Genomic DNA, 11290 nt, shown 5'->3' with positions numbered 1-11290 from the left:
ACTGCAAATTCACGAAAGACGCTGAGCCGTAACCACCAGCTAAACTGCTCCTGAATTCCTGAGCAACGGAATCTGTGAGATAGGTCAAGTTTGCTGTTTCATGATGCAATGCGGTTGTAATGTGTTATGTGGCAGTAGGAACTAATACATGTGGGCATAAAGCAACGCAGGCCGTACCATAACCATGGCCTAGCCTCATCACCTTTCTCTGGTCCCCATTTAGCAAGGGCAAGAAGGCTCGATATATCCACTCACAGTTGTGATAAAATACAGATGGTGAGAGCCTGCTGGGTGAGAAAAAGGATGATTATTTATAAGATGAAAGATAATTTAAGGACGCCTCTTACAATCATAACTACTAACCTCTGGGTGGGATTATCGAAAGGAGTGGCAGCTCCATGTTAAGAATTTTCTTTCAGATTGAACAAATTCTGATTATCTGGGAGGCAGTTGGGATTTAGTTCCGCCCTGAGGCTCCTTTCTATTAGTTTAAAAGTTGCGGGTACATAGGAAACTTAACCAAAATCTAAGCTGTGCATTTCTTTAAAAAGTAACTCCCCAATTTAAAAGTCTCTCCTGACACACACAGGTCAAGACCCAAGCTTTTTCAGAGGGTATCTGATCCCCTCTCCATAGGCTGAGCACTCAGTTTGGGGCAATGCAACTTTTTGCTCCTCTCCCTGCTCTCACTGGCTCTTGCCTCAGGGTCTGTTCCTTAGCCTTCGGTCAGGTGAAACTCAAATAATTGAATCCGACCAGCCACTTTATCAACTTGTGGGTAAGTCTAGCTGGAGCAGCACTCTCACAATACATGGGTAGAGCTGCAGGCATCTCTCATGTACAGGGAGACCATGGTTCCCGCAATTGCAGGGTTTCAGGGTTACACGAGACCTCTAGAAGGTTCTAGCGATGCCATCTTATCATCTGCTAGATTCCAGATAACTGGGTACATATGAATTAATGACTTAAAATCCTATCTCAAAATTTTATCATGTTACAAGTGTAAGGCTTTGTCTGTATAAAAGTAGGTCAGGTATCTTTTGGCATGGATTAAGAATACCACAGAGTGGGTCGTAATAGTAAGGGGTAAGAAAGAATAAGTTTTGAGGTGTGTGGCCATACCCTGGAAGGGGAAAAAGGTGTAGAAATAAGAGTTTGGGTTTAATTTTTCTTTGTATCCGGAAGCAGTTCTGCAAATACCATCCTAATGAGCCACTGCTTGACCCCTAATCTCATAAAACGCTCAGAAGGGAAAATGCTTGAAAGGCAGCGCTGATTCTATCCCTTTTGATATTTGCCCTTGGGTGTACTTTTGGGGCTGTGAGAACACATGAATTAACATGAACCAGTGAAAACATTCCAAAATTGGCCTTTCCAATGATGAGTCAAGCCAGTTACCTTACAGCTTGTACGTTTATTGAACAAATGCTGCTAAAATAGCTAAAATACATTGGGTACTTGTCATGGGTGCATCAGTAAAGATCACATTACAAAAGCCTGCATTTTCAGCAGTACACAACTGCACCTCTACATAAATGCCACAGATGCAGAATACTGTTTTCTTGCTCTATTTACACAGCTGATATGCCTAGTCTAACAAAGGAGGGAGAGGAGAAACGCACGAGAAACTCAGGCCAACGGGGGCGCGAGAAGAGAACGAAGAAATGCAAGCGCATGCGTCATCGACGTTACGTCAGAAGCAGAACAGTTCAGAACAGAGCCTGCCCTGTCAAAGGAAGAGCTAAACGACAGTTATATAAAAATTAAGGTGGGCTTTCAGACTGGCTAACACAACAACATTCCGTGAGTAGATGGTATTTCTGAGTTTTGTTTGTTTGTTTCATCCATTCCATTGGGAGCAAGGACAAAAATGTAAAATCTACACCTTGCTTATCAAATCTGCCAAAAGAGAGTGCTCTGCCTGTTTGTGTTTTTGCATTTTGTAAAGACATTTTTTCCAATCTAATTTTTGGGAAAGGTGTAATTTTCATCATATTGCTACTCAGATGCCAGTTTTTTGGAGTTTTTTTTTCCCCCCAGTGGGCATTTATTAAAAAAGAATTTGCCCTTTTTTCCCCAAATATTCTTTCAAACAAAAAGGAACCAAGAGAGACACCTAAAAACGCCTGTCAAATTATTGCTTTTCTTTCTCGAAGTTAGGCAGGCGAGGCTACCAAAAGGAAGGGATTTGGTAAGTAAATTACAGTTTTGTGATTGCTCCCGTTACAGTGACTGCGTGTCCGTGAGGGCCAGCCAATGAGACGTGAGTCTCTTTTATTCTCTCTGGTAGCATTCACTCAACCTACAATGCGGAAGAAGAAAGCCACACTGAAGACACAAGGAAAACAAGTCAATCCAGTCTAGAGAACAACATTCAGGGAAACAGAGTACCAACACCTTCTTAGAACATGGAAATAAAAAATAACTCCATCAGAGCTACCTCGCCAAGGAGCATGTTGAAAGTCCAAAATAGCACCATTCATCAGTGTCTCAGGTCCTGTGGCAGCATCTCGGTCACTTACCACAAGGAAACAATGAGTTTCAAACTACTTCTATACATCAAAAGAGTACATGGATAAAATATAGAGATATACAGACAATTGATGAACATAAACTACTAGACTCGTTACATCTAAATGAAAAAAAAAAAATTGGGGACTCTCAGCCTCTGCAAGGAGCAGTCGGGAGCTGTGTGAGTGACAAGGCAGGAGTGGACCGGTTGTGTGAGAGCAGTGGGAGTTTGAGTTGTGGAAGACACCGTCGTAGAGAACCAGGCCTGAAGGCCCACCTGTAAGGGTTGTAAACGTGGATTCACAGTGTGAAATTCTGAGCGTTTTCACTTGAGTCAGAATGGTTAAAAACTGGTTTGATGATACCTATTTGTCCACTGTAAATTCTCTAAAGCAAGGCTCAGAGTCCCATAGTTTCTTCTTATACTTGATGATTTACACAGAAAAAAATCCCATATATGATACCATGACCTCATCAATACCCATACACCATATGTTATACAAATGGAGGTGTTACGATTAAAAAGAGTGGAGGTAACTGATTCTTGGGCAGTGGAGTTCATTGCTGCCAAGTGGAGTCAGGGAGGCAGCCTCGGTCTCATCATTCTTCTTGCGGTTCACTTCCTTTGGGACAGGAAGTCTTCCCTGAAAAGCAGGTGGACCCAAATACAAACAGACGGACACACACAAAAGAGAGACACACTTAGTCATGCTTCTGAAACCATTTGAAAATTTTTGCCTCTCCCTCCCGCCTTTTATCCTTGAACTCCCAATGTTTTGCAAACAGAGTTTACATATTAAACACAGTTCACCTGAATGTAAATATTAGGTCTGTGGGGGCATGAAGTAATTAAACACTAGTTGCCGTGGCTGTAGTAGAATCAAGTGCTTCTCTAATGGCTGCACCCAGCCAGGTGGGAGGCAGCATTCCCCAAGAGTCAGGTTTCTGAGGACAGTTTCTAGTACCAGATAGAGCCTGACATGAGGCTGGCTGAGAGGTGCTTGTAGGAGTATTAATACATTTTTTTTTAAAGAGTTCAATAGCCATGGTAGAGTAGGGTAATTATTTGCTAATATCGAATAAAAATATTTAAAAGCATATCACAACTCGCACAAATGTAATTTATGGACGGTTTATTCTGTAAGCACTGGCATAGTCCACGTGGGCCTTACGATCACAACTGGAAACCAAAGGTGGGAGCATTTGGGAGGGAAATAGTGTGGGGTGGGAGGACCGAGTTGCAGGAAAGAGGAGGACAGTGTGAAACTAAGGCCAGAAGAGAGAGATTCAGCTACTTTGGACTGACGGGGGCTGTTCTAAGTCTCTCCTCACTATCCTGATGAATGAGGGTTTTGTGTTTCTGACTAGAATTAGCCAACCGCAGTGTGATTGAAAATCTGTCTAGCACCCATGGGGAGAAGCTCTCCATCGTTACCAAACAGCAAGAGGATAGGACAAAGAAGCCCATTTGGCAAGGGATAATATCAAATAGAGGTCTTACTTTACCACAAATAGATTGTATGTCCCGAACAGATATGAAAATAGTGATCTCTTTTAGACAAACCATTAATTACTGAAGTTTTCTTGGTAAAAACTACCCATTGTGGCTTTAAAAGATCTTTTTTTCCTCCCTGAGGTCACATGTTCTAACAGGACATTTATAATAAGCTAATTTGACTGAATGTAAGTTCTTGCATTACAGTGATAATCTTGCATTGTGAACTGTAAATGATCACATTTGAATTTCTTTTTAAGAAGAATTCAGAAATCAGGAACTTCCAAACAACTTGAAATTGAATAAATGTTTTCAGTAGCCACAGGGTGAGCTAAATGTAACAGATTAATTCAACTTTAAAAGGCTTATTTACTGTATAGATTTTTCATATTAAACATCTGGTGTGTCTAAATTTTCTGTTTAAAAACCACAGATCTTGACAACATTTTTAACAACATTTTTACGATGTATATAAAATTCACTCAGTATGTACTTTTAACGTTCCAGTATTAGACTGTGATTTAGAGGTTGTTTTGGTACTATTAAATACCAACAGGACCAAACCAGAAAATTAAATTAAAATACAACTCATCACTCACACACACTTAAGGATCTAGATAAATTTCTAAGAGCATTATATTGGGCATTTCCTTTCAGCTGTGAAAATAATTTCCATCTTGAAATTTTGGCATGCAATCCCAAGATAAAAAAAGAAGAAAAAAAAAGAAAGAAAGAAAGAAAGAAAGAAATCCACTGCAATCCTGGTGACTTTAAAATGTTTGCTCTTCCTCCCCCATCAACCTGTTAATATGGTTTAAAATATGACAAACTTAGGTTTTGAACAAGTGAAGAAGTCAATGGCTGGTAATTGTCACAGTCCAGGAAGGGAAATCAAAAGTTCACAAACATTATTTCACTCAACAAGTACACTCCGTACATGACTGGACTTAAAACTGCTAACTTCAGTTCAGACTCACTCTGCTCAAAAGTGAATGTATAGAACAGTAGTCTATCTCTAGTATATAGGTCTCAGACTTCCTAATCTTTTACCTCCATGGAAAATACACAGCCAAATGAAATGAAGAGCTCAATGGGATCCGGGTAATTTGGGAAGCGGTATTTCCAGAAAAAAACGGTAAAGGAGATTATTTCACATTAGAATTTACCATTTTCACTATTATTTTCCTCTCTTTTGAGACTCCCCAACATTCGAATCTTCATTTGTTATTTATGTTCAGAGTGCTTACTATGGCTTGAGTGCTCTATTAGGTTTTGAACCTATAAAGAGTAAAACAAAGACAGAAAACCCCCCAAAAAACAGTCCCTGCCCATTCTACCCTTAATGAACTAGCTGTGTGAGAGACAACCAAGTACAACAAGATAATGACAAGATAATAATGACAAGACAATGACAAGATAATACCCTAACTCATGCAGGGAGATATGCCACTGAAGCAGCCTGAGGGGCCATAACCCAACAAGCCTGTGGGGAGAGGAACTCCTGGATAAAGTTCTGCGCATCCTCCCTTTAGTGGCTGGAGTCTGGAATCTACTAGATTTCAGTAACTACCTCCTGTCCCTCTTTTTTTTCTCTTTTTTTAAAGAATAACGTCTCTCGGCCCCCACTGAAGGAATTTTAGGTTTCTACAGCAAGGAGAGGAAGCATTTTCAAGAGAGGATACATTGATGCCTTATTTCTCCAGAAGTGAGACCTTACAAGAATTCAGAAAGTAATCATGTCTTCCTCCATCATCCAGCACGTAACGGTCCCTAGAGGACGGAGTAATTGAGAAGGCTGGAGGAAGGGGAACAGATGTGTCCCGCAGCTCCCACAGCCGTTCTGCCGGACGCCCCTACAGCTGAGCTACGTCAGGTTGCATGGCGCTCTCTGCTGATGACTCAATAACGTGTCTTGGACCAAGTAAGTCAAAATTATTTTTCTTATGATTATGCAAAGATGTGCTTTTCCAGAAGGAAACTGCTGGAAATCAGACAAATATATTACATGTAAGATAATATTCACACATTTAGAGAGGAAAGAACTTAAAATAACAGACGATCTGAATTACAGGATCCATTGTGCCAACCCCCTGGAGCACACCTCCTTGTAGGCAAGGCCTCGAACCTGGTGGCTTTCCAAGAGGAAAGGGAGGCACTACTGATCTCGTGGAGGAATTTGCCTAGTCTTGTCCCTCTGATAGATGTCACCAGTGTCAAAGAGATCTTCTGACACCTGATTGGAAAGACTACAATCTCCCGTGCCCCTTCCATGATCACGTCTCCTCGGCCTCTGAGCTGGCCCAGTAAAGAATGTCTAGAGTTATACTGCCGATGCTGGTGGTATGCTGGTGGTGAGATGGTGGGGTGTGGGTGTATTTAGAGCAAAGCTCCAGAATTGAAGCTCACTTCAACTCTACAAGACCAGTGAAAGTCTAGTTCAGGCAGGGCAAAATCATTTTGTTCACCTACTTCCCCGCCAATGATTTCAACCTTAACGTTCAGAAAATTTTCTGAAAAATTAAAAGTGATTTAGAACTGTTTTATTTGTTTCAGTGCAAACTGCCAGTTGACACAATCTCTCGAAATTCTGTTTATCAGTAAAAGGTAGAGAATTGCTAAAATCATTTAGTGCAAATAAGAGAATTTTTCAAACACCCAAATATCAGGGCTAGCTGGGAAAGCCTCATCATTGATCAATTACACATATGAAACTTCTAAATGTTAATTTTATTTTCAATGGACTCTATATTTATTAACTGTAAAATCAGTAGGTCAGTGGTAAAAAGTACCATCCGCCTGCTTCAGATCAAATGATATTTACCCTAACAGGCGAAGTCCAAAGGTATCTACAGTAAAAACTGGTAAATGTTTTTTTTTTTTCCATTTTTTTAAAGAAATGGTACTTAAATCTAAAATGTAAATTTTACAAATTCTCTTAAGGCAGAGAAGTGTCATACCTAAGATTCTTCATCAGAACAATGAAGGCATGTTTATAGAAAATATTTTTAGGCCTAAAAATTAAAAGAAATATAACAGTTTTTTCTGTTTTGTTTCTGTTTTCTGTTTTGTTTCAATGGTAATCATTCAGCCATTGTTACCGTGTTTCCCCGAAAATAAGACCGGGTCTTACATTAATTTTTGCTCCAAAAGACGCATTAGGGCTTATGTTCAGGGGATGTCATCCTGAAAAATCATGCTAGGGCTTATTTTCTGGTTAGGTCTTATTTTCAGGGAAACACGGTACCAGACAAAACTGTTATCACCTTATGCTTTTCAGATGTCTTTTTGTTTGAGCATATTTATCTACCCAGGAAGGGAACAAACAAATTAAAAACCTGTAAAATGTACACTGGTTCCATGATTCTTAAGTGAAAATTTGCTTTGGACTTGTCAAGAAAAGAATATAATGTAAACTTTGAGAGTCACAGGACCTTTTTTTTTTTGTATATGTTATTTTAAAGGTCATAATCGTAATAGATCAATGGATTATTATAGTAGACTATAATGGATATTAAAACGAAAAATGAGTAACTCTGGTTTTAAAAAAATGCTTCTAAATTAAAAAAAAAAACAAAAAATTAACAAAATAGCAGCTCTGAGGATCTTACCTTAGGGAGCCTTCCCTCCATTTCCTTGTTTGGAAATGGTTCTTGACTGACCCAGACAGAGAGCTCTGGGTAATAAACCTGTAAGAGACACAAAAGCACACACATTCAGATTATAAACAGGGCCCACTCTGAAACCACATGCAAGTAGCTTAACCAGCTCAGTTCTCAATAGTCATTTATTTCCTGATTGCAACTCAGAGCACTGGGGAGGCCATCAACTCTTTCAGGCTGTTAGTGTGCTTCTGAATGTCTGCTGTACTCAGGAGAGTTTTAGCTCAAAGTCTCCCAAGACCAAGTCCCATAGAGCAGAGATATTGACCAATGTTATCTTTAGTACACCCAGTGGCAGCTTCATGGCATGACTGACTGAACAAAGGCATTGAGGAGGCCTAACTTTCAAAGCAACCTGTGATAAGTATCCTTGCAAAATTCCATGTTTATGAGAGAAATGTGCCATGCACCTATCAGACAGTCTTAGGGGTTATCCCGCGATCATTTATTAGAAGGCTCAAAATTATGCACAAAGCATAAGGAGGAAAGGAAGAAGCAGCTTGCATTCTCTCCAGGTCCATGTAGCCACTGAGAAAGGGGCACGAAGATGAGAGTATCACTATGAATGATTCAGAGACTACTAGCTGATGAATTTAGGGGTGGTGGCAGGGGTGGGATGAGGTGGAGAGTGTGAGTCAAACTGAGTAATTCTTCTTTAAATATACAAAGAGTTATTATCATAAGTTTGCTGACCAGCTGTTCTCCGTCTCCAGTAAAGACAGAAGTACGAGATTAGAACTTAAATCACAACTACAGATTTAGGTCAGCTATAAGAAAGAATTTGGCATAAGAACTGTTAAATTACTGAAAGATTGTAGAGAGGAAAAAATGTGAAATCTTCTTTAAGAAATTTAGAAACAGAATCTAACAACCTTATTCAGGGCTAATTCATATTCGACACAGCCCTGCTTGAAGGATGATGAGGAAATTAGGTAAGATTCCCTCCAGATCTGATTCTCTAAATGCTATAAGTAAGCCTCACATTTAATAAATAATATTAAGAATCACACCTCATTCATAGGTTAACAAACAGACTTACATGCTGTTTTTGCTTTGGGAGGCGCGAGCTGTGGTAGCCTAATCACTGGACTAATTGCAATATTTTCCATGTCCTAGTCAATTCATTTGGTCCGGGGCTCTGAGGTAGGAAAGGTGGGTGGCTGTGGTGATCATTGGGATAATCTAACAGTAACTTTGCTCTACTCCGGTAACATTTATGGCACAACCCGGTTTACAAAGCAATTTTGCATACCTTACCTTATCCTGATGATAAGCCTGTGAATAGGTCTCATCATTACAGAAATGAGAAAACTGAAACTCCAAAGGCTACCCGACTTGTCCAAAGTCACGTAGTCAGTGTAGGATAGAACCTGAACTTAAACTGGGTTTCCAGATTCTAAACTTCAGTTCTTCCTAATATTCCCAACGCTCTCGAATTATCCCAGAATGCACATTACCTACCACCTCTCTTTCGAAATCACACAAGTCCACAGCCACCACACACATTTAAGTCTTAAGTGTCTGAGAGCTCATCTTGCAAGAACCGGACCTATTTTCTGACTTTGTAGTGGGTCTGGTTTCTGGGCCATGTGCTTGCGCCAACCCCAGCCTCCCCCCATTTGCTCAGCTTCCCCCTCCTCTGACCAGATTTTTGTGGGAGTATTCTACCATCTGCCTTGCTTGGGACAAACAGTCACCCCTGCCATTCCCTTTAACCAGGGATGGGGGAAGAAAACAAAGCCGCCATCTAAAATACAGGCTTAAAGCAAAGTCACAGCACACAAAATCCCAGTATGGGCTTCATTTTAGAGACCATCACTTGGGATCAAATGTAAATTCACTTAATATAAATAGATATAAAGTGGTTACATTTCTGCATTACTACTTTAAATAGCATGCTTCAAGTACCATTAAAAATATTACGCTTAGTGAGAAATAAAGTTCCATTGTAATCCAAAACATTGATAAAAATACATGTAAAAACTGAGTAGGCATGTGGATGCAATGAAAAGCAAGATCAAGTAAACGTCGCTCTGTCTGTGTTCTTGTGATTTTCTGATAGTCTGTTTTTAACCAATTCACACTGCTTTAGCATTTACCTTCTAGGTTCAAAGCATCAATACAAAAGCCACCCAAGTCTGATTTATAGGAAAAAAACAGCTTGCCGCTCAGAAATTATTATACTTATTATTCTTACAATTTGTTTTTCCAAGAGCTTTCCTTTTTTTTTAAAGAAAAACAGTGATTTTTTTGCCAAAGTACTCAGGAACACAAGTATCTGAGAGCAAAACCCACGACTGAGGAAACTTCCCCACCTACCTCAAATTTGTTCTTTTGAAACACATTAATTTAGCCACAGACTTGCCAAGGGCATTTCTAATGAGGCATTTTTTAGTGTTTGAATCATAAAGTAGTCATTGTATACTTTAGGAAAAATAAATGTCACTTTGGCCTTGTGATAAATTCTTCCAGTCTCCTTCAGAATCAGAACTTCAAGCCAAAAATGGCAGGAATAGAGGAGTCTCAGTTACATTCTTAAAACCTCTATGGCTGGTCTCTAAGAACTCAGCATATCACTGGAGCTGGACTCTAAAGGAGATATTTAAATTTCTTGTTCTGGTTTTGGAAAAAGGTGGTAGTTTATTGGAAATACATGCTACCTACATTGTAGCTTTGTTCTTTCTTATACCTGTGGTGTTTTGAGACTCTAAAATGAAGGCTTTAAGAGAAAAGAAATGTGACAATTATTACTCTTGCTCTCAAATAATTCAGAATACCTTTGTCCATGCATGCATTCATCATGAGTTTGTGAATAATCTCCAATGTGCTGGACACTGTTAGGTTCTGGGACTTGCAAGAAGAGAAATACAGTTCTTGACTTCGAGGAACTCAAATTTGGGGTGGGAGTGAGGGGAGACAGGGGTAATAGACCCTCTAAAATATCGTTTTAAAAGTGTGTGCTATAGGCTGAATTGTGTGTCTCCCCCACCCCACCCCACCCGCTCAATTCATATGTTGAAGTTCTAACCCCTAGTACCTCAGAAGGTGATTATATTGGGAAATAGAGTCTTTAAAGAGTTGATAACGTTAAAATGAGGTCATTATGATAGGCCCTAATCCAAAGACTGGTGTCCTTATAAAAAGAGGAAATGAGGACAGACAGACAGACACACACACACACACACACACACACGGAGGCAAGACGATATGAAGAAACAAGAGGACCATCTACAAGCCAAGGAGCGGCCTCAGAAGAAACTAACCCTCTCAACACCTTGACCTCAGACTTCTAGACTCCAGAATTGTGAGCAAATAAACTTCTGTTGTTTAAACCACCTAACCTAGTCTGTGGTACTTTGTTTTGACGGCCCTAGCAAACTAATCCAGTATGCTTTACGAACAATTAAAAAAAGAAAGGAATGTATAGGTTATGTCAAATGTAATAGTTGCTGGAACATGCATCAACAGACTGAAAAACAAATTAAAACACCCAACATTTAGCAAAACAACCAGGAGCATGGCCATCAGAGGAAATGGGGGTGGCAGAGCAGATCTGGGAGCGATCCCACAAGCTGTGACTCCACATGGGATTACCTCAGAACTCTTGTTTTATTAAACCAGTAAG

The 11290-nt window shown here is 39.8% G+C and overlaps 1 protein-coding gene across 2 annotated transcripts in view; it reads right to left on the bottom strand.

Annotated features, from left to right (window-relative positions):
- Positions 1-1396: 1396 nt before the first annotated feature.
- The window catches only part of NREP (neuronal regeneration related protein), a 28129-nt gene continuing 18235 nt past the window's right edge, over positions 1397-11290 (bottom strand). For both annotated transcript variants that reach the window (XM_081054121.1, XM_081054120.1), the window contains exons 4-5: positions 7615-7692; positions 1397-3155 (exon numbers count right to left, since the gene is read on the bottom strand). In XM_081054121.1, coding sequence (XP_080910247.1) covers positions 3030-3155; positions 7615-7692 — 204 coding nt within the window. In that variant the 3' untranslated portion in view covers positions 1397-3029. The remainder of the gene's footprint in view (positions 3156-7614; positions 7693-11290) is intronic.

The sequence above is a fragment of the Rhinolophus hipposideros genome (genome assembly GCF_964194185.1).
Source record: "Rhinolophus hipposideros genome assembly, chromosome: 7".
Lineage (NCBI taxonomy): Eukaryota > Metazoa > Chordata > Mammalia > Chiroptera > Rhinolophidae > Rhinolophus > Rhinolophus hipposideros.
The sequence above is the reverse complement of the archived record's forward strand: the minus strand, read 5'-3'. Positions and strand labels throughout refer to the sequence as shown.